At 40.1% G+C, this 25,348-nt stretch overlaps 1 protein-coding gene across 2 annotated transcripts in view; it reads right to left on the minus strand.

Moving 5' to 3' along the window:
- Positions 1-9,326: 9,326 nt before the first annotated feature.
- ipo11 (importin 11) overlaps positions 9,327-25,348 on the minus strand; it is a 245,195-nt gene continuing 229,173 nt past the window's right edge. For both annotated transcript variants that reach the window (XM_061928189.1, XM_061928188.1), the window contains one exon: positions 9,327-10,807. In XM_061928189.1, the coding sequence (XP_061784173.1) occupies positions 10,643-10,807 (165 nt within the window). In that variant the 3' untranslated portion in view covers positions 9,327-10,642. The remainder of the gene's footprint in view (positions 10,808-25,348) is intronic.

The raw sequence follows: 25,348 nt of genomic DNA on the forward strand, positions 1-25,348 counted from the left end.
GGTGCACTAATTGTAAGTGTATCTTGTGTTTTTTATGTTGATTTAATAAAAATATATATACATTTTTTTAAATTTCTTGTGCGGACTGGTACCGGGCCACGGCAACGTACACTTATTCAGCCTGTTGTTCACTATTCTTTATTTATTTTAAATTGCCTTTCAAATGTCTATTCTTGGTGTTGGATTTTATCAAATAAATTTCCCCCAAAAATGCAACTTATACTCCAGTGCGACTTATATGTTTTTTTCCTTCTTTATTATGCATTTTCGGCCGGTGCGATTTATACTCCCGAGCGACTTATAATCCGAAAAATACGGTACTAGCAATAACAAAGGTGAGAAACACCATGGCCCTCCCCCCTCTCATCACTGAAAAATCTCCAACAAAGGTTTCATGTTCATGTATCCACTTTAATTGTAATGTATTTTACATTGTATTCTGCATGTAAAACTATAATTATTCTTTACAAAATGTGTTTCACATTCATATTTGTGGGTGTCTGGAACAGATGAATTAGCTTGTTTTGTTTTTTTTATTTTAAAAATTGTTTTGGTTTCCTGTATAAATTGATCTTTTGCAACGGATTACTAATGCAATCGGAGGTAATACTCCAGGCATGAATTGGTACTTGTTAAATGTTACTCAAACACATTCATAAAATATAAGAAATGAAAGCACCTACAGAAGTGACGATGGATTCTTAGTATAAATAATGCCGAACACTCCTTTTAATAACTGCTGTGCCTAAATTACCAACTGAGTGCAGGAAATACATATATAATACTGCAATATGTATGTATTACTGCAATATATATATATATATATATATATATATATATATATATATATATATATAATAGAATAGAATAGAAAGTACCTTATTGATCCCTGGGGGAAATTCGGCACCACAGTTCGCTCACAATAGACAATATTAATAATAAATAATATAATATATATATTATATATGAATAATATAAATATATTCTACATTTAAGTGCAGTAATGTGCATATGTTTGTAATTAATCAGCATTATCTATTTGCGGACCAAAATGCCTTTGGCCCCCTCCCTATATGGAGGATCAAAATGGGACAGCATAACATAAATACATATTTAAATAATTACTTGAATGGGTTATCAATTATAATTGGAATTAAATACGTGAAAGTGTTATAAAATGGGTCATTGTTTAATGTAAAACTAGTTTGAATTATTTGATCAAATATTGATGTAATTATTTTAACTTAATTACTTTATGATTTAATTATTTTCACAATCAAAGTAATCATTTCATGATTTATTTAATTATATCACGATTTAATTAATTTTATGACCGAGTGGCTTATTTTGTTAATTAAACATAATTTTACATTAAATAAGTTATTGACACTTTCATTTATCTAATTACAATGATAATGACACATTTAATTATTTAAAGATTGACTTATTTAATTTTGTCCCATTTGACCATCCATATCCGTTTAACACCTACAGTAAGAGGCTGGTGGTCTGCAAATTAATTAAACACCCCTTGCAACTAAGCAGGTAACACTGTATTTAATTTTTTTTTTTTTTTTTAAATGTAGGTGCATATTATTATATATTTTTAAAAGGGGAAAATGAATAGTTGATTATCAATATAGAATCTAAGTCAGCGGTGTTCAAAGTGGGTCATTCACTACTTCACCAAAAACTAGAGATGTCCGATATTATCGGCCGATAAATGCTTTAAAATGTAATATCGGAAATTATCGGTATCGGTTTCAAAAAGTAAAATGTATGACTTTTTAAAACGCCGCTGTGTACACGGACGTAGGGAGAAGTACAGAGCGCCAATAAATCTTAAAGGCACTTCCTTTGCGTGCCGGTCCAATCACATAATATCTACGGCTTTTCACACACACAAGTGAATGCAAGCATACTTGGTCAACAGCCATACAGGTCACACTGAGGGTGGCCGTATAAACAACTTTAACACTGTTACAAATATGCGTCACACTGTGAACCCACACCAAACAAGAATGACAGACACATTTCGGGAGAACATCCGCACCGTAACACAACATAAACACAACAGAACAAATACCCAGAAACCCTTGCAGCACTAACTCTTCCGGGACACTACAATATACATTTCCATATTTTGGAAAACCTTGTTACATTGTTTAATGCAGTGGTTCTCAAATGGGGGTACGCGTACCCCTGGGGGTACTTTAAGGTATGCCAAGGGGTATGTGAGATTTTTTTTTTTTTTAATATTCTAAAAATAGCAACAATTCAAACATCCTTTATAAATATAAATAAAAACCTATCTTTTTTCCCAAATAGTTCAAGAAAGACCACTACAAATGATCAATATTTTGCACTGTTATACAATTTAATAAATCAGAAACTGATGACATAGTGCTGTATTTTACTTCTTTATCTCTTTTTTTCTAACCAAAAATGCTTTGCTCTGATTAGGGGGTACTTGAATTAAAAAAAAAAATCACAGGGGGTACATCATTGAAAAAAGGTTGAGAACCACTGGTTTAATGCATCCAGCAGGGGCATCACAACAAAATTAGGCATAATAATGTGTTAATTCCACAACTGTATATATCGGTATCGGTTGATATCGGAATAATTAAGAGTTGGACAATATCGGATATCGGCAAAAAAGCCATTATCGGACATCACTACCAAAAACATGTATTAACCAAATCACAGTCAGTTGTGTTTTCTGCTCAACTCTAATAATTTACTTTCCCTATGAACATTAGTGAAGTCATCAAGGTTAAATATTGATTTTGTTTTATTTTTCTCAAGCTGCTGCACCGTCACTGAAGTCTTTGATTTAAACCGAACACGACTTACTAGATTTATTTAAACATGCAGCGGCAGAGGTGCTTCAACAACAATATTAACGGTCAGGCTACAGTTTGGTGAGATGAACACGCTGCTGTTTAATAGAGGCGCATAATAAATTCACTGAAGGTGACAAATTAAAAGCGGGAGCAATATGGCTCTCGGGGGTCTGGTGGATGTACACGGGGCTCTCCCAAGGACTACAGGAAGAAAAATGACTGACTCGGTGGAATTCGAAGTGTTGGCTGCAAAGGTGTGAGCAGAATCCTTAATAGTGTCTTTGTACTCTATAAATCACTTAAGAGGCCGCTGTCTGGGAGTACATAAGACAAATTGGTGGATGCCGGCCACTCGCGCCTGCATGGTGCCTTATCTTCCTCATGGCAAGCCGAGGCAAAAGTTAAAGATGCTCTTTTGTCGCAAAGAGCAAGATGAATATTTTGTTTGGTTTTGGGGAACTTTGTGCAACTGAGCATGCGGAAAGTACTCACAGGGCTTAATTCTTTACACATTTTGTTATGTTAGCTGTATTCCAAAAATGTAATAAATTACTTTATGTCCCTCAGAATTCTACACAAAATACTCCATAATAACAATGTGAATTTTTCTTTTTTAGTATTGCAAACTTATCAAAATAACATTTTAACATATACACAAAACCCAAAACCAGTGAAGTTAGTACGTTGTGTAAATGGTAAATAAAAACCGAATACAATGATTTGCGAATTCTTTTCAACTTATATTCAATCGAATATACTGCAAAGACAAGATATTTAATGTTCGTACTGAGAAACTTAAAACGTTTTTTTGCAACTTAGAATTTAATGGCAGCAACACATTGCCAAAAAGTTGGCACAGGGGCATTTTACCACTGTGTTACATGGCCTTTCCTTTTAACAACACTCAGTAAACGTTTGGGAACTGAGGAGACCAATTTTTGAAGCGTTTCAGGTGGAATTCTTTCCCATTCTTGCTTGATGTACAGCTTAAGTTGTTCAACAGTCCGGGGGTCTCCGTTGTGGTATTTAAGGCTTCATATTGCGCAACAGATTTTCAATGGGAGACAGGTCTGGACTACAGGCAGGCCAGCCTAGTACCCGCACTCTTTTACTACGAAGCCACGCTGTTGTAACACGTGCAGAATGTGGCTCGGCATTGTCTTGCTGAAATAAGCAGGGGCGTCCATGAAATGACTTTTTTCTATGTGAAGAAAACAAATGCTATTAAAAAGGACACAAGTGGACATTAAAATAAGTCCACTTGTCATTCAGCACTTATACGATTATAAAATGATAGCGGCCGCAGAACAGTATTAGTCTTCATAAATCACATTGAGAGTGCTTAATTATTGTATTTATATCTGCTCCTCCCAGTATTGTGGCAGTATTGGATGGCAACATATGTTGCTCCAAAACCTGTATTTACCTTTTAGCATTAATGGTGCCTTCACAGATGTGTAGTAGGGATGTCCGATAATGGCTTTTTTGCCGATATCCGATATTGTCCAACTCTTAATTACCGATTCCGATATCAACCGATACCGATACATACAGTCGTGGAATTAACACATTATTATGCCTAATTTTGTTGTGATGCCCCGCTGGATGCATTAAACAACGTGACAAGGTTTTCCAAAATAAATCAACTCAAGTTATGGAAAAAAATACCAACATGGCACTGCCATATTTATTATTGAAGTCACAAAGTGCATTCTTTTTTTTAACATGCCTCAAACCAGCAGTTTATAATGTGGGACATGCTCTCCCTGAGAGGGGGGGGGGGGGGGGGGGTGTATATTGTCGCGTCCCGGAAGAGTTAGTGCTGCAAGGGGTTCTGGGCATTTGTTCTGTTGTGTTACAGTGCGGATGTTCTCCGGAAATGTGTTTGTCATTCTTTTTGGTGTGGGTTCACAGTGTGGCGCATATTTGCAACAGTGTTAAAGTTGTTTATACGGCCACCCTCAGTGTGACCTGTATGGCTATTGATCAAGTATGCATTGCATTCACGTGTGTGTGAAAAGCCGTAGATATTGTGTGATTATTAAAGGTTATTGCCGCTCTGTACTTCTCCCAACGTCCGTATACACAGCGGCGTTTTGAAAAGTCATACATTTTACTTTTTGAAACAGATACCGATAATTTTGAAACCGATACCGATAATTTCCGATATTACTCGAACATCTCTACTAAACACCATTTGCTTTCTTACCCATAACACAAAGCAGAGATGCTAAATCTTGACCTAGTTTCCAGTGACATTTCAGGATGGAGCTAAAATGCACGATAACCTCGATGTGAATCGGACCTTCTCTAAACCTTTAAATGCGCAAGTACAATTGTTCGTTGTTTCACTACTTGTGGCGCCCCTGTTCTCTAACAAAGAGCTGAACAACGTTCTCTTTCAATTTCTTGGTTGCAATCTGTCAACATGCTTAGGTTAGCTGCCACGTCCCTCTGAGAACATCTTGTTTGATCTCATGACGGTAATTACTTTCTTGTATTTTGCATTATTTCTTGTCCAACCCTCACATTTTTTGTTCCACTTCCACTGGTCAGAGCACTGGCTCCCTCACCTGTCCTTGAGGATGCTTCTTATAATCTATGTCCAGGGGTGGATTATTTTGCTTTGCGCTTCACACGTGCTTGCTCTTTGAGCACATCCTTTTTTTTTAATGCTGCCTGCATTTTCCCTGATAGAAAGGGCTTCTTTCATGCACTTGCCTGTTATCTCTGCATCCTGGGGTCCAGACATACAACAGACAAGGTACTGTTTTGATCAGTTAATTGTAAGGCATTGTCTTGGTCTCACAATGTCAAGATGTGATTAGCATGATGACACTGTTAAAATACTCTGAACAACAAAATAAAAGGCAACACTTTTTTTCTTTGCTCCCATTTTTCATGAGGTGAACTCAAAGAGGCCAATTCCTCTCAAATGTTGCTCTCAAGTCTGTTAGTAAGCCTTTCTTCTTCACCAATATAATCCATCCCACCTCACAAGTGTGGCATATCACGATGCCAATTAAACAGCATAATTATTGCACAGGTGTGCCTTAGGCTACCCACAATATAAGGCCACTCTGAAATGTGCAGTTTTATCACACAGCCCAATGACACAGATGTCACGTTTTGAGGGAGCGTGCAGTTGGCATGTTGACTGCAGGAATGTCCACCAGAGTTGTTTCTCGTAAATTGAATGTTCATTTATCTACCATAAGCCGTTTTAGAGAATTTGGCAGTACATCCAGCCGGCCTCACAACCGCAGACCACATGTAACCACACCAGCCCAGGACCTCCACATCCAGCAGGTGCACCTCGTTTGAGACTAACCACCCGGACAGCTGCTGCAACAATTAGTTTGCATAATCAAAGAATTTCTGCACAAACTGTGAGAAACCGTCTCAGGGAAGCTCATCTGCATGCTCGTCGTCCTCTTTGGGGTCTGGACCTGACTGCAGCTTGTCGTCGTAACCGACTTGAGTGGGCAAATGCTCACATTCGATGTTGTCTGGCACGTTGGAGAGGTGTTCTCTTCACGGATGAATCCTGGTTTTCATTGAAGAGGAGTGGACAAACACTCCACAATCTACTGCTTTGAGGTAAATGGTGGCCACACCAATTTGCCGCCCCCCAATAAAGCAAAATTGCACATTTCAGAGTGGCCTTTTCTTGTTGGTAGCCTAAGACACACCTGTGCAATAATCATGCTGATTGATCAGCATCTTGATATGCCACACTTGTGAGGGGGGATGGATTATCTTGGCAAAGAAGAAGTGCTTACTAACACAGATTTGAACAGATGTGTGAACAATATTTGAGAGATTAGGTATTTTGTGTATCACCAAGTTCAACTCAATTAAAAATGGGAGCAAAACGAAATTGTTGCGTTTAAATTTGTGTTCAGTATAGTTATAGCGCTATTCAACTGGGCAAATTCCAGCCCACAAAACATTTTTTGCAGCATATTTATAAAAACACAGAAGCGCTGTCATAATTAAATAGTAGGGGGGGGGGGGATCCATTTTCTACTGCTTGTCCCTCTCAGGGTCGCGGGGGGTGCAGTCTGCTCAAAATAATTGAAAGTGCCATTCTACAAAGCAACTGATGCTGTGGTCAAAGTTGGAATTGCAAAAAACACAACATTTTAGGATAGTCCCCACTCTGCCGTCTGGTGGGTAAAAAGGTTTTTTATATACATGATGTAAGTATATACGTAATGTAATAACGAGCACATTTATAATATTTAATATTTCATCATTTTAAGCATTATTTCAAATACGCTTTATACGATCACTGATTATTACTCACTGCAGACTTTATGAGAGACAAACATAATAACACATCACTCGCTGTACAAGGTCTGCTGTCAGTAGGATGCCAACTGTCGGGATGTTCAAATGTTTCCATTTAGATTAAAAATGTCTCACAATCCTGGCGAAGAAACAGGGCGCTTTTCGTGTCGTCCTTGCCAGTTCCTAATTGGCCGTGTCCCAACTTGTTGGATTACCTACCAAGACGTCTTCTGTCCAGCTGAGATGCATGATTTATGATCTACAATAAACTTACAGGGAGCAAAGAAGCGAGGAAGCAGCTGACCACTCGATGTAAACATAGGGACACACGGAAGTGATCACGGCGACCGAGGTGAACCACGACACCGCTATCAATATTTTTTCTGCGTTAGCGCTTATAATAACCATATTAAAAATATTTGAGTATTGCTGGCGCTTTTTGAATGGTTAATTATCGGGTTTTATGGGCGGAATAGTGGAGCTCCCATTGGCTACGCTGTAAGCAGACTTTAATATAATATCTAGAATCCATCCATCCATCCATCCATTTTCTTCCGCTTATCGGAGGTCGGGTCGCGGGGGCAGCAGCCTAAGCAGGGAAGCCCAGACTTCCCTCTCCCAAGCCACTTCGTCCAGCTCCTCCTGTGGGACCCCGAGGTGTTCCCAGGCCAGCCGGGAGACATAGTCTTCCCAACGTGTCCTGGGTCTTCCCCGCGGCCTCCTACCGGTCGGACGTGCCCTAAACACCTCCCTAGGGAGGCGTTCGGGTGGCATCCTGACCAGATGCCCGAACCACCTCATCTGGCTCCTCTCGATGTGGAGGAGCAGCGGCTTTACTTTGAGCTCCACCCGGATGGCAGAGCTTCTCACCCTATCTCTAAGGGAGAGCCCCGCCACCGGAGGAAACTCATTTCGGGCCGCTTGTACCCGTGATCTTGTCCTTTCGGTCATAACCCAAAGCTCATGACCATAGGTGAGGATGGGAACGTAGATCGACCGGTAAATTGAGAGCTTTGCCTTCCGGCTCAGCTCCTTCTTCACCACAACGGATCGATACAGCGTCCGCATTACTGAAGACGCCGCACCGATCCGCCTGTCGATCTCACGATCCACTCTTCCCTCACTCGTGAACAAGACTCCGAGGTACTTGAACTCCTCCACTTGGGGCAAGATCTCCTCCCCAACCCGGAGATGGCACTCCACCCTTTTCCGGGCGAGAACCATGGACTCGGACTTGGAGGTGCTGATTCTCATCCCAGTCGCTTCACACTCGGCTGTGAACCGATCCAGTGAGAGCTGAAGATCCTGGCCAGATGAAGCCATCAGGACCACATCATCTGCAAAAAGCAGAGACCTAATCCTGCAGCCACCAAACTAGATCCCCTCAACGCCTTGACTGCGCCTAAAAATTCTGTCCATAAAAGTTATGAACAGAATCGGTGACAAAGGGCAGCCTTGGTGGAGTCCAACCCTCACTGGAAACGTGTCCGACTTACTGCCGGCAATGCGGACCAAGCTCTGGCACTGAGCATACAGGGAGCGGACTGCCACAATCAGACAGTCCGATACCCCATACTCTCTGAGCACTCCCCACAGGACTTCCCGAGGGACACGGTCGAATGCCTTCTCCAAGTCCACAAAACACATGTAGACTGGTTGGGCAAACTCCCATGCACCCTCAAGGACCCTGCCGAGAGTATAGAGCTGGTCCACAGTTCCACGACCAGGACGAAAACCACACTGTTCCTCCTGAATCCGAGGTTCGACTATCCGGCGTAGCCTCCTCTCCAGTACACCTGAATAGACCTTACCCGGAAGGCGGAGGAGTGTGATCCCACGATAGTTGGAACACACCCTCCGGTTCCCCTTCTCAAAGAGAGGAACCACCACCCCGGTCCGCCAATCCAGAGGTACCGCCCCCGATGTCCACGCTATGCTGCAGAGTCTATATCAATTCTAATATCTAGAATACATTAGAAAAAAAAAATCTATTCGTCATGTCTTGTATAATGATTGTGGACAATAGACAAAATAAAATAAAAAGTGCAGCTCCCTTTTAAGAAAGTGAAGAATATCTTCTTTCTTGGTTTAAAAAAGAAAAGCAACAAAAATCCAAATGATAATGCAGCTGGATGATTATAAAATTCCTTGAACAACAAACCTTTTCCACAACACGTTTACTTCTTGCAGTCATGAAGATGTTAACTTGTTGGCTGATTACTGCACTTTATTGAAAGCTGTGGGGTTAAAAAAAAACAACATAAAAAGGACAATTATTTGTTTTAACCTTCCCATGAAAACATACGCAAAACCCCAAAGCAAAACGACTGTTGTGTTCAAAAGCATTGTCCTATAAACAAAATAAAACTGTACAGAGAGGATCTAGTGTTTAATTAAAGAAGTAAGAATAAATCCTGTCATTGATAGGTAAGGCTGAAAAGTTAAGGCTATTGACTACCTCCTACTTTCTTCCAATAAAGACTGCTCAATGTGAATCTAATAAAGAAACGATGCAAAATGTTCACCACTCAAATTTAAAGCCAAACAAACGTTAAATTAACTTCTCAAAAGACTAAGGTGTTTTGAACACCGATGTAGCCTGAATGAAATGAAAACGATGGAATACTAATTCCACTGTTAGATCTTCAATACAGTTCATCAAATAAAAAGCTGTGACAAAAGTGTACGTACACAATATTTGGAAGGAAGACATTTGTACAACTTGTCCTGCATCTTGCTGCTGCTTATAGCCTTTAAAGTACACTAGAGAAAACATGTAAGCAGTGATAACAGGAACAAACTTGTTTTGGTTATTAAAGTGTGCCGACACGCCCTTGATTAGCAGCACTACATTTATATACATAACGCGTGTTCTGCACTCTTCAACCAATGGATAAAAAAAATACTCTCAGTAGTTACCTCAACTTGACCTCTGGTTTTAACAAAATGGTAAAAACAAACCAAAAAGTAAAAAGAATCAGCATGCAGAATATTGTCCATATTTTACATAAATACACAACGACATACCTCTTTTGGCGTTTTTTTTTTTCCTTTTTAAATCTATTTTGTAAACACTGCTTGAGGTCCTTCAATTTTCTTCAATCCACATGTGAGCGCTAAAATCTGTGATGGTTCCGTTGAGTAGTCCTCGGTTGGATTTGCTTCGTACATGTCGACTTTCCACGACTTTTACTCCCATTTCATGTCAAAACTGAAGGGAAAATACGAATAAACTTCAAGAGGTGAGTGGAAGCTCAAATGAGGAGATACTTACATTGTGTGTGCATGGACATCAATCTAATGTTGATTTTTTTAAAATAGGATAAATAAATCTTGATTCTTTATGAATAGCAGGGAGAGTTGAGAAGACGATCTCTGAGTAAAGATAAGGCGTAGCATGGGTAGAGTTCGGGAAGATTTGGATTAGCGATCCACATGTCTGGCTGAGGAACGCAGGGGATGAGGATTAAGCAGCATAGGTGTTTGTATGAGGTGGGTGTCATTCAGAAGCCCTTTAGGAACTCTTGGAGCTGCCTTACGAGCTCCGTGTCCACCGTCTCCATAAGTTCGCTGAAGCCTTGATCCCCCATCAGGTTCTGCTGAGCCTTCAGTTTCTCATAGACATATTGATGGAGCGAGACACTGTGCACCGGGTCCTCCAGGGCCAACTACATTATCACAAGAGACGGGGAGACAAAGAAGAATATTAGAAAAGGAACAACACTTTTTAAAAAAAGTAAAACTACTCAGTGGCCTAGTGGTTAGAGTGTCCGCCCTGAGATCGGTAGGTTGTGAGTTCAAACCCCAGCCGAGTCATACCAAAGACTATAAAAATGGGACCCATTACCTCCCTGCTTGGCACTCAGCATCAAGGGTTGGAATTGGGGTTAAATCACCAAAAATTATTCCCTCAACTGCTCTCCTCACCTCCCAGGGGGTGAACAAGGGGATGGGTCAAATGCGAAGGACAAATTCCGCCACACCTAGTGTGTGTGTGACAATCATTGGTACTTTAACTTAACTTTAAAACATCAAAAGTACCGTATTTTTCGGATTATAAGTCGCAGTTTTTTTCATAGTTTGGCCGGGGGTGCGATTTATACTCTGGAGCGACTTATGTGTGAAATTATTAACACATTACCGTAAAATATCAAATAATATTATTTATCTCATTCAAGTAAGAGACTAGGCGTATATCAGCAATCGCCACACACACACACGTCAACCAATAAAAATTTAGCGGGGGCGGGTCATGGCAGAAGTGCATTGTGGAAAAAAAAGATGCTACCTGCTACGACTTCCGTACCTATGGAAATTGATCATTTCAACATTGGCGGGAACTTATAAAAACTGAGAAGTTCTCAACAAAAATGGCACCGGAAAGGAAATCATATACTGCAGGTTACAAGCTGGAAGTAGTGAAATATGCAGCAGAAAACGGCAATCGAGCAGCAGAAATAAAGTTTGGAGTAAGCGATTGTTTGGTAAACGTATAGCATGTTCTATATGTTATAGTTATTTGAATGACTCTTACCATAATATGTTACGGCACGTTCTCAGTTGGTTATTTATGCCTCATATAACGTACACTTATTCAGCCTGTTGTTCACTATTCTTTATTTATTTTAAATTGCCTTTCAAATGTCTATTCTTGGTGTTGGATTTTATCAAATACCTTTCCCCCAAAAATGTGACTTATATTTTAGTGCGACTTATGTTTTTTTCCTTCTTTATTATGCATTTTCGGCCGGTGGGGTTTATACTCCGGAGTGATTTATAATCCGAAAAATACGGTACTCAAACAATACTCTAACACTCAGCCGGGGCTGGACGGTTATTCAGAACTATTTTTGATAGATTTTGAAATTACGATTAACAACAGGATTAATCACATTCATTTGAAAACACAAGTATTTATTACACCACCAAAACTCAACTTTAAATACAAACTGAAAGAAGAACAGCAATACAATAGCAATGAATTAAAAAAAAAAAGGTACCAATGATTGTCACACACACATACTAGGTGTGGCGAAATTATCCTCTGCATTTGACCCATCACCCTTGATCACCCCCTGGGAAGTGAGGGGAGCAGTGAGCAGCAGCGGTGGCCGCGCCCGGTAATCATTTTTGGTGATTTAACCCCCAATTCCAACCCTTGATGCTGAGTGCCAAGCAGGGAGGTAATGGGTCCCATTTTTATAGTCTTTGGTATGACTCGGCCGGGGTTTGAACTCACAACCTACCTACTCTAACACCTAGGCCACTGAGTAAACATCAACAAGTCAAAATAAAAAATAGTAGCATCCATAAATTAAAATAACAATAGTAATATAAAAAATACACAAAAAATGTCATTTTACCGTTTTGTTTTTAATTCCTTTTTTTAACTTTTACACTTCTTTTTTTTACCACCATAGAGTGTGTTCTTTTGGTGTCAATTTTTTTTAAAATAAAATGCTTGTTAATGAAATGAAACAATCCTTACATTTATTGGTGCAGTACATCTTGGGACAATTTTGACCAGTCGTTTACGTCAGAGGACAATTGTGTAAATGTATCAATAAGTGCTTTAACTCAGTGGCCTTGTGGTTAGAGTGTCCGCTCTGAGACTGGAAGGTCGTGAGTTCAAACCCCACCACATACCAAAGACCCGGTTTCAAAAAGGAAAATTCATGACTTTTTAAAACGCCGCTATACGGAGTGCTACACGGACGTAGGGAGAAGTACAGAGCGCCAATAAAACTTAAAGGCACTTCCTTTGCGTGCCGGCCCTATCTACGGCTTTTCACACACACAAGTGAATGCAAGCATACTTGGTCAACAGCCATACAGGTCACACTGAGGGTGGCGGTATAAACAACTTTAACACTGTTACAAATATGCGCCACACTGTGAACCCACACCAAACAAGAATGACAAACACATTTCGGGAGAACACCCCCCCACCCCCCCATCTCCTGAATTCGGAGGTCTCAAGGTTGGCAAGTATGCTCTAGTATACTCTGGACTGAAGCTGTGTGCCTTCATTGTTTTTGTAGCTGTTGTTTTGAAGCATGTTTAAAAGTCAAAGTATAGTATTTTCCATAGTTGTAATGGGTATCAGGATTATCTCAGGGAGAGCATGTTCCAAATTCCAAACTGCTGTTTTGAGGCATGTTAAAAAAAATAATGCACTTTGTGACTTCAATAATAAATATGGCAGTGCCATGTTGGCATTTTTTTCCATAACTGGAGTTGAAGTTGTTCTCTTATTTTGGGAAACCTTGTTTTTGATTGATTGATTGAAACTTGTATTAGTAGATTGCACAGTACAGTGTATATTCCGTAAAATGTACCACTAAATGGTAACACCCGAATAAGTTTTTCAACTTGTTTAAGTTGGGGTCCACATTAATCAATTCATAGTAAAGTTACATTGTTTAATGCATCCAGCGGGGCATCACAACAAAATTAGGCATAATAATGTGTTAATTCCACGACTGTATGTATCGGTATCGGTTGATATCGGAATCAGTAATTAAGAGTTGGACAATATCGGAATATCGGATATCGGCAAAAAAGCCATTATCGGACATCTCTATTTAGAATAAAACAATGAAATCCACTTCACCCTGGTGATTAATATTTGTGTTTAGCAGAAATAAGGGGCAGAAGGCAGTGTTGACAACGCTGTGGATACTTCCTGAATGTGTCAAACCACACATCACTTGTCTATTGCTTTCTATGGACTTATATTGAGCTAGCAAAACTACAAAATGTTATAAAAAGCCCCAAAAACTAGCAAGTAGTACAGTAGCCAAAAAAAGTACTGCTCTGTTGACTGAATGAGCACCAGAGATTAATCACTCTCCCCACAATGGATGTCCTGCGAGAAACACAATGGGGAGATGAAATGTACATATACTAAGACAAGATTTATACAATAAAGCATATTTTTATTCTATTTGTGGTTCATAAAACTAAGTTCATATAATGGAGGGTTTGTTAATTGAGGCTCCGCTGTAATATTTGCCGATAATTTGAACTGTACAGTGAGGTACTGTATTATGCTGCATTTCAATTGTGCAGCTTTTCTGTGCAGCAATAAAGGAATAAAGGTTTTCCTGCCAGTCACCGGCATTATTTGCAATCCCACTCATCCCTGCCAATAATGGTTGCATAACTATTTACAAAAAAACTTAATGTCAGGAGACACCACTGACAAACGGCAAGGAAAAAAGCAAAGATGCACGTTCCATCCAACACATCACTACAAAATATACGTTCCTATATTTCCAGCTGCTGCCCTTTATCATGTGCTGAAGGCAGCAATGACAATAACAGAAACCCCCCCAAATATGAATAGAAATGACATTGCTTTGAAAGTGCAGCCATTTCTTTTCTATTGCATGAACAAAATGGAAAACAAAAACAGAGAAAGGGTTGAAATATAAATTACAAAATGCACTGATAGTGCAGAGTGCTTTCAGCTTTTTTGTAACACACATGCAAACTTTATTAACAACATTTAATAACTATAAAATGACTTACAAATAAGCTTGACTAATATTTGTGGCATGCACTGTGGCCACTCTTCTCTTCTGCACAGCCTATTTATCACGTTGTCAGTACTCTTTGATAACAGGTAAATGCAAACAACCACAGTGAGCACTTTAATCAACTTAATCAGCTAAAGCTGCATGGGGACGCGCTGTAGACGTCCATAAAAATATGGAAAGAGCATGCAAAGAACAATTTGGAGCCCTAGGAGAGCAACAGCATTGTAAATTGAAACTCTTGGTCCTCAGCCAATCATGACACTTGTCTGTTCATTAGTTGGCTGCCATTACACGGAGCAATCAGACGATTGAAGAGTGGGTCCTTGGAGTAGCTTAATGAGAAAAGCTGTCATCGAACCATCATCATTTACTTGAGCACAATGACTGACTAGTGTGTCAATATTCTTCCCCATTTGTGTTGGGAAGTTTGATGACACTCTTAAACATTTGAACAAAATGAGGAAAAAAAATCAATAAATGTCTGCATACAGTCAGGTCCATATTCTTTCCCCCCCAAGAGGCGCCGCTGTCGTGGCTGCTGGTTGCAGGAGCTGTGTGCTCTTGTGTGTCTTTCTTTGTGTTCTTGGTGTTTTCTTCTTGTTTTCATGTGTTTGTTGCCTTTTGGTTCAGGACTAGAGATCCATCCATCCATCCATTTTCTACCGCTTATTCCCTTTGGGGTCGCGGGGGGCGCTGGAGCCTATCTCAGCTACAATCGGGCAGAAGGCGGGGTACACCCTGGACAAGTCGCCACCTCATCGCAGGGCCAACACAGATAGACAGACAACATTCACACTCACATCCACACACAAGGGCCAATTTAGGACTAGAGATGATAATAATAATAATAATAATAATAATAATATTAATAATGGATTAGATTTTATATCCCGCTTTTCTATTGTTAGATACTCAAAGCGCTCACAGAGAAGTGGGAACCCATCATTCATTCATTTACACCTGGTGGTGGTAAGCTACATTTGTAGCCACAGCTGCCCTGGGGTAGACTGACGGAAGCGAGGCTGCCAGTTTGCGCCTACGGCCCGTCCGACCACCACCTATCATTCATTCATCGTTCATTCACCAGTGTGAGCGGCACCGGGGGCAAGGGTGAAGTGTGCGATTTGGATGTCAAGTGGCGGGGAGCGAACCTGCAACCCTCAGGTTTCTGGCACGGCCGCTCTCCCCACTACGCCATGCCGCCCCGATGTCCGATATTGGCTTTTTTGACGATATCCGATATTGTCCAACTCTTAATTACCGATTCCGATATCAACCGATACAGATATATACAATCGTGGAATTAACACATTATTATGCCTAATTTTGTTGTGATGCCCCGCTGGATGCATTAAACAATGTAACAAGGTTTTCCAAAATAAATCGACTCAAGTTATGGAAAAAAGTGCCAACATGGCACTGCCATATTTATTATTGAAGTCACAAAGTGCATTCTTTTTTTTGACATGCCTCAAAACAGCTGCTTGGAATTTGGGACATGCTCTCTCTGAGATAATCCTGATACCCACTACAACTATGGGAAATACTATACTGTGACTTTCACTAGGTGCATTTTTTTTTTTTTTTAACATGCCTCAAAACAACAGCTACAAAAACAATGAAGGCACACAGCTTCAGTCCAGAGTATACTAGAGTAATAAAGTAAACAATAACATAGTCCTCATTTAGTGCAAGACTGTGTGGTACTACTTTTTTTCGGTGTTTACTTTTCATCCATCTTCCGCTTGTATTCATCATGTATCTCCTGGTGGGAGATCAAATTGCTCGTATTAAAGGAAGACGTCTTGGTTCCTCCTCGCATAACCAACTTTTTGCAGTCATTGCAAATTGCCAGTTTTTTATCCGTCAGAGACACTTTAAAATAATCCCAAACCATAGACATGGTGTCGTTAGTCAGTCACAGAGCGAGCTCGCTTGTTAGCCACAGCTACAGCACCGGCAACAACACACTCTTGTTGTTGTTATGCTCCGTTCGCGACGTTTTGATGAGGTCATCAAGCGTCGCCAGTAAACCTCTCATGCTGCAGTCGTCAACTTCTGTGTTGTGTGTGGGAGAGGGGAGATGGGAGGGGCTGCTGACTGGGAGACGCAACAGCTCTGTACTTACCGCTCCGTACAGCGGCATTTTAAAAAATCATTAATTTTACTTTTTGAAACAGATACCGATAATTTCCGATATTACATTTTAAAGCATTTATCGGCCGATATTAACGGACATCTCTATTCAGGACCCTTCAGGGACTGTGTAACACTGAAGACCAGCTGCTGGCTCTCTGTCACACCACAGTCAGTGCGGAGAGACAGGAGGAGATGCGGAGAAAGAGAAGGGGCTGCGGAGCTGGCGTTGAGTGTCGGGATGGACAAGACTGAATAAGCATGTATGGGACACATTGGTCTCCCTGGTCGGATTCTCGGTCATCCGCGCTGACCGGACATCGGCCGAGAGCTAACGGGCAGCCTAGGACCCCTTCGCTTTAGTTTTATTTTTCAATTTGTCGCACTTGTATTATTATTATTTTTATTCTGCAAATTTTTACTTTTTATTCGACCCCTTTTACCGTATTGCTTTTGCACTATCTTGTTCAGCACATTCATTGTTTATGTTCTTTGGTTTATTTTTGTTTGTTTTGTTTTGTTTTTTGCTCTATGCTTTTTAAACCTGTAAAGCACTTTGGTTCAATTTAAAAGTTGTTGAAAACGTGCTATTTAAATAAAGTTGACTTGACTTGGTCTGTTTCTGGCCGTGCTGTCCCCCACCTCAGCAGACGATGGCGTGGGGCACCCCATAGGCCACTTTGGTGTATGTGGGTGTTGAGATGGTGTTTTTGTTTGGTTGTTTGTCTACGCATGGCACAATCTTATGTGTGCAATATGTATTATTTATTCCTCATCGTTTGGTTTTTTGTTGTTTAACTTTTGTGTAACTGTATATAGAAATGGCTCCACTGAAGTGGCAGCTGGTTGCATCACCTCTGTGATTTAATTGTTTTTGTCTTTTGTATTCTTTCATGTTTCCCTTTCGTTTTCATGCGTTTTATTATCCTATTTTTAGTGGACTATTTTAATCTGCGCTGCAACCACATAATTCCCCATTGTGGGATAAATAAAGTCTACCTTATCTTACCCTATCCCAAATAAAGATAAAGTACCAATGATTGTCACACACACTAGGTGTGGTGAGAATCCTCTGCATTTGACCCCCTGGGAGGTGAGGGGAGCAGTGAGCAGCAGCGGTGGCTGTGTACGGGAATCATTTTTGGTGATTTAAACCCCAATTCCAACCCTTGATGCTGAGTGCCAAGCAAGGAGGGAATAGGTTCCATTTTTATAGTCTTTGGTATGACTCGGCCGGGGTTTGAACTCACGACCTACCGATCTTAGGGCGGACACTCTAACTACTAGGCCACTGAGAAATATTAAGACATCGACACGATTCTAATCGTTCTGGCTCTACACCATACCACAGTAGATTTGAGACGCAGTGAACGAGATGTGCTTTAACTTCAGCATTTCAGCTTTAATTTGAGCATACTTAATTTAAGGAATTACAAGAGTTTGTATGTGTGCCCTCCTCTTTTGAAGGATGGGACAAATCAACAATCATAAATCAAAAGTTCACTTTATAACACCTAGCTGAAAATGTTTTGCAGTCCATCACAGCCTGAAGTCTGGAACGCATCGACATCACGAGACACTGGGCTTCATCCCTCCTGGCACTGTGCCAAGTCTCTATTCTACTGCAACTGTCTTCAGTTCCTGCTTGTTATTGGGGCATATTTTCCTACAGTTATGTCTTTAGGGATTACAATCTATGCTCAATCATATTCAGGTCAGGTAATTGATTTGGCCATTGCATAACGTTCCACTTGTTTGTCTTTAAAAACTCTTAGGTTACTTTCACATTAGGCGTCAGGTGCCTTTACGTTTGCACCGTGAAGCAACATACAATGAATTCTAAAGCTATTAGCTGAATATTAGCAGATACAATTGTTTGAAAAACTTCAAAATACTTCCTGCTGCACTCATTAAATTGTTAATAAATTACAAGGGAACCAGTTCCATACATGGCCATGCCATGACACTACCACCATGATGAGGTGGTATGTTCCGGATCATGAACAGTTCCTTTCCTTCTTCATACTCTTTTATTTCCATTACTCTGTACAAGTTGATTTATGTCTAATCGGTCTGTAGCACAGCTATATAACTAAATTGTGCTAAGGGCCACATTTCCAGAAAGACTTCTGCCTTATTTCCAGTGTTGGGACTAAGGCGTTACTGTAACGTTGTTAGTTTCGGCGGTAAATAGTAATCTAACGCGTTATTTTTTATATTCAGTAACTCAGTTACCGTTACTACATGATGCGTTTCTGCGTTATTTTAAGTTATTTTTTTATGTAGTATCGGCGAGAAACAGAAGATCTGAGTGTGTTTTATTGGAGCGCTGCGGTGTCGTCCTTCTGTGTCACAAGGAAAAGAAAAGGCGTGCTTTGTGTGGGTGGGGGCGCTCCCAGATCGTAGTTGAGGGGCGCAGGGGAGACGTTCCTCCAGGGCCTATGTACTTCGGGGATAACAACCTTCACTTTACCCCGAAGTGGGTCTTTACAGCTGAGGGTGAATGACGAGGCCGACGGTTTGTTGCAACTTTGTGACTTTATTGGACACAGCCATCCACCAAACTAGAGCACCTGCACCTCGCCCACTCACTCACTGACATCACTCACCTCACATGCTGTCATATCTTAAAGGGCCACGCACACACACACACACACACACATACGCTACTCTCATAACAACTAACAAGACATCATCGCGAAGCCAGAAGTCGAGTTTCTTAACATGGAGACATTCTCAATACTTTTCTTTTGTCGAGCACAAAGAAAATAACATTTTAGTTAAATGTAAGTTGTGTCTTGGATCAAAGATCCTATCTACTTAAAGTTAAAGTTAAAGTGCCATTATGTTGCTGCTATTTAAAATAGTTTTGTCAATTTGTTGTGGCCTGAAATAAATTGGCCCTTTGAAACATATCTTTGTCTTTGTGTGGTGTCTGTAGACCACATTGCTTTCTGAGTTCAGTGATGCAAATGCATGTCAAGTTGATCAACAGATTGTATTATTCTACAGTGCAATAACAGTACTGAAATGAAGGCTAAAAGGGCATTAATGTGAACCTTAAAAAAAAAAAAGAGAAAAAAAAGAAGTAACTAAATAGTTACTTTTTACAGTAACGCATTACTTTTTGGTGTAAGTAACTGAGTTAGTATTGAAATAAGGTAACTAGTAACTGTAACTAGTTACTGGTTTTCAGTAACTAACCCAACACTGCCTATTTCTATTTTGAGAACCAGCATTCTCTTTATTGGACATTTGTTTCAAAGTCCAATTCTTTCATCAGAGTTACACATTTTAGAAAGAAAAGCTGTGTTTTGTAAAATACAACACAGGGATTTAGGAGATCTGCCAATGTGTTTACATGGGTTCAAGCTCATCTACACAACATGAGGGCTCTATTTTTTATATATATTAAATTTGCAGCAAAATTGTTGAAGTCTCTCTCATATTTTGAACTGAATGCTGGGGCCGGTCTGGTGTAATTACAGATTTGGTTCCTGGGCCGCCAGTTGAATTGCTCTGGTCTATAGGAAGTTGTTCCAAAATCTTAACATCTTTTTCAGAGGTTTAACAAACCATAATCTGGCATTCCATTTTTTTGAGGCTCACCAATGGTTTGCATCTCATGGTGAACTTTCTGTATTCAATCTGGTAAGTCGTCTCTTGAATTTTGACTTTGACACACATACATCTACCTTGTGGAGAGTGTTTTTGTTGTTAAAGGGCTTTTCTTCACCAGATAAAGTATTCTTCTGTCATCCATCACCATTTTTCCCCCCGCAGTCTTCCGGTCTTTTGGTGTTGCTGAGCTCACGGTGCTTTATTTCTTTTTAAGAATGTTACAAAAAGGTAATTTGAACACACTAATGTTTTTTTTCTGTCTCTCTGATGTCTTTGTTTGGATTTTTCTGACTAATGGTGGCTTGCTTCACTTATAGTGAATTATTTGATCTGCAATTGAAAGTTGACAAATTCCAAATAGAAATAGTACACTTGAAATGAACGCGAAACCTTTGATCTGGTCCTTGTAAATGAGATAATGAAGTAAAAACACGCAACTGGCTATGGAACAGCTGAGCAGCCAATCATCCCATAACTATTGATCCCTTAAAAACTGGAAGGAATATAATACAAACTGTTGTACCTTCTACTTTGTTTCATTTAAATCCATTATTGTGGTGTATATAGCCAAACAAAGGAAGAATTGTGCCAATATTTTTGGACCGGACTGTAGATAAATGATGAATTGAATGATAAACCTTCTAAATATTCTTGGTATTTTGTTAACTAAGGGACCAAGCGACTTTTGTATTGGTTTGTTATTTAGAATAGTTGCATGAATAAGGAAAATATTTTCAACAAAACTGCGGCATTTGCCACAGTTGAGTATAGGAAATAATACATTTTAGGGATGTTCCAATCGGGGGTTTATGCTGCCGATCATCCATGAGTGAGATCGGCCGATACTAATACCCACCTGTACATACAAATTGTAACTTTGTTCAATGTATTCATGGTGTGTGCTATTAGTACTTTAAGAATATCACCACATATATAACTGTTTAATTGTTGTATAATTGTTTGAGCAAAACAAAGTCAATACTACATAATATTTTAACAAAAGCAACAATTACTACCATTACTACTCATTGCTTTCAAAGTCCTCTTGTGTCTAGAAAAGTATGAGTCCTGAGTTTGTAAACATTAACAAACAACAACAAATATTTTGAGAAAATACAAATACCAACCTAATCACACTGCTATCGATCATATACTGACACTACCCTTGATATCGACACCACCAATTTATGGATCGATCAGCCCCCCACTTATGTGTCGTGTACTGGCTGGCTGTGACAATATTGACACTGTTGTTGGTATACTATGATCTCTCAAGACTCTTATTATCTATTTGTTAACTTTATGTTAATAACTGCTTAGTTTTTGCTGCAACGCTGTTACATCTAGACTTCTTAAAGTTTACTAAGCACATGTTTCTTGGTGTTGTTTAAAGCTAATTTAGCGATTTGCTTAGTTATCAGTATGCCTGCTCCTGGCTTGCCTTTGAGGTTTAACATGTTTAGCTTTGTCCTTCAGCTACAATGATACTTAAAATACTAGGCAATGTAGTTTATCTGCTGTAATGGAGGTTAATATTGTTAGCTGAAGGGAGCGGCTCCACACTGCATGGAGACATAATTAGCTGCTACTTTGTCAGCCGGGGGAATAAAAAAATTAAATATGTCAGCCGGAGGGGATTGGCAATTGTGATGGGCTTTAAAGGCGTTATTTAGCAATGATCACATATTTTTTCACAAAAATCGTCCAACATTGATTGGTGGCTGATCAATCGGCACATCCTTACTACAAACCCCGTTTCCATATGAGTTGGGAAATTGTGTTAGATGTAAATATAAACGGAATACAATGATTTGCAAATCCTAAGACAAGATATTTGATGTTCAAAGTCATAAACTTTATTTTTTTTTTTGCAAACAATAATTAACTTAGAATTTTATGGCTGCAACACGTGCCAAAGTAGTTGGGAAAGGGAATGTTCACCACTGTGTTACATCACCTTTTCTTTTAACCACACTCAATAAACGATTGGGAACTGAGGAAACTAATTGTTGAAGCTTTGAAAGTGGAATTCTTTCCCATTCTTGTTTTATGTAGAGCTTCAGTCGTTCAACAGTCCGGGGTCTCTGCTGTCGTATTTTACGCTACATAATGCGCCACACATTTTTGATGGGAGACAGGTCTGGACCGCAGGCGGGCCAGGAAAGTACCCGCACTCTTTTTTTACGAAGCCACGCTGTTGTAACACGTGCTGAATGTGGCTTGGCATTGTCTTGCTGAAATAAGCAGGGGCGTCCATGAAAAAGACGGCGCTTAGATGGCAGCATATGTTGTTCCAAAACCTGTATGTACCTTTCAGCATTAATGGTGCCTTCACAGATGTGTAAGTTACCCATGCCTTGGGCACTAATACACCCCCATACTATCACAGATGCTGGCTTTTGAACTTTGCGTCGATAACAGTCTGGATGGTTCGCTTTTCCTTTGGTCCGGATGACACGATGTTGAATATTTCCAAAAACAATTTGAAATGTGGACTCGTCAGACCACAGAACACTTTTCCACTTTGCATCAGTCCATCTCAAATGATCTCGGGCCCACAGAAGCCGGCGGCGTTTCTGGATGTTGTTGATAAATGGCTTTTGCTTTGCATAGTAGAGCTTTAACTTGCACTTACAGATGTAGCGACGAACTGTATTTAGTGACAGTGGTTTTCTGAAGTGTTCCTGAGCCCATGTGGTGATATCCTTTAGAGATTGATGTCGGTTTTTGATACAGTGCCAACTGAGGGATCGAAGGTCACGGTCATTCAATGTTGGTTTCCGGCCATGCCGCTTACGTGGAGTGATTTCTCCAGATTCACTGAACCTTTTGATGATATTATGGACTATGTTGAAAATGATTTGCAAATCATTGTATTCCGTTTATATTTACTAACACAATTTTCCAACTCATTTGGAAACGGGGTTTGTATATTTGTGTTCGAAGTGTCCAAAGTTTTGAGCTAATAATGACTGATCCAAAACAAACAGTATAAGGATGGTATTTGACTGAAAGTCTTTGATTGACTGTAAATAGTATCAATTATATAATATAAGTACCAATGACTGTCATACACACACTAGGTGTGGTGAGATTATCCTTTGCATTTGACCCATCACCCTCACCCCCAGGGAGGTGAGGGGAGCAGTGAGCAGCAGCGGTGGCCGCGCCCGAGAATAATTTTTGGTGATTTAACCCCCAATTCCAACCCTTGATGCTGAGTGCCAAGCAGGGAGGTAATGGGTCCCATTTGTATAGTCTTTGAATGTGTTTCCGCATTTTTTGCTGTTTGAATTTTCTGAACTTATATTTCCATGCCAGTACCGGAAACTCAAGTACCGTATTTTCCGCACTATAAGGCGCACCTAAAAACCTCCAATTTCCTCAAAAGCTGACAGTGCGCCTTATAATCCGGTGCGCCTTATATATGGCCCAATATTGAGCCACAACAGATCTCGCAACTACGGTAAGCAGCCGCCGACTTCATTTTCCCCCGTGGAAGAAGAAGCGCTTCTTCTTCTACGGGGGAAAATGAAGTCGGCGGCTGCTTACCGTAGAAGAAGAAGCGCTTCTTCTTCTACGGAGGAAAATGAAGTCGGCGGCTGCTTACCGTAGAAGAAGAAGCGCTTCTTCTTCTACGGGGGAAAATGAAGTCGGCGGTTGCTTACCGTAGTTGCGAGACCTAAACTTTATGTAAAGACCCAAAAATGGCTCCTATTAAGAGACACGCTTACGACGCAGAGTTCATACTCAAGGCGATCAGTCACGCAGTAGAACACGAGAATAGAGCAGCAGCGAGAGAATTTAACATTAACGAATCAATGGTGCGGAAGTGGAGGAAGCAACATGATGACCTGCGCCAAGCAAAGAAGACTAAACAGTTTCCGAGGGAACAAAGCGAGATGGCTACAGTTGGAGGACAAATTCGAACAGTGGGTTGTTGAACAGAGCAGCAAGTAGAAGTGTCAGTACAATCACTATTTGATTTGTTGACATTCCCTTTAGCGCAGCTCCATCTAATGGATGCATAACGTAACCCCAGCCTCTACTGTAGCGTCTATTCTATGCGCCTTATAATGCGGTGCGCCTTATATATGAACAAAGTTTTAAAATAGGCCATTCATTGAAGGTACGCCTTATAATCCGGTGCGCCTTATAGTGCGGAAAATACGGTAGTCTTGGCGCCTTTGTGCCATGGATACAGCTCAACTTGCCATTACTGACATCTTCTGCTTGAGACAGCACACTACTCGGGACTGAACGAACAGCACCTCTGCTGGTTGCCAGGTGTACTTCATGTTACCTCAATTGCCGCAGAACACAATCGACCAATGACTTAATCTCATTTTACTAATACAAGACAGATATCTTTGAAGCAGTACATGTTATAATAGTTTTTTCTACGAAAAAAACTTATGTTTGAGTCAATTTGGTAACTGTAATCATAAGCCTCTATTAATTTCAACTTGATCTTTGTCATAAATACGTTGTCACTAGTCAAATTTTATAACTAAGTTTTTCACATATTTACAATGTAATTTGCGCAGTTTAACTGGTGTATGAACACTTTTGTGTGTGAAGAATGTGAAAGTACCAGCAGTTTTAAAGGATGCAGTGTGTTAACTACTGTAATTAGTCATTATAGTGCTAATGCTCAGTCTCCTCCGATCTTTACTCAGTGGGTTAGTCAGTATGAGTGACAATTCATGCATTTATGTCAACTCCCTTATGTAAGATATAAAGTGTGTTGAGAATTTCTAATTGTGAATGATTCAACTCTCTTCATCAAAAGTGACAACTTAAGAGCCGTGTGCTACGGTCCTGTGGCATCGTAGTGAGGGTTTATGGCTTGCCGGGGTCGCAGATGTCATGTCAGAAATTTGCTAATAGAATTAACATTTGCCTGCTGTG

The sequence above is a fragment of the Nerophis lumbriciformis genome, linkage group LG33, assembly GCF_033978685.3.
Source record: "Nerophis lumbriciformis linkage group LG33, RoL_Nlum_v2.1, whole genome shotgun sequence".
Classification (NCBI taxonomy): domain Eukaryota; kingdom Metazoa; phylum Chordata; class Actinopteri; order Syngnathiformes; family Syngnathidae; genus Nerophis; species Nerophis lumbriciformis.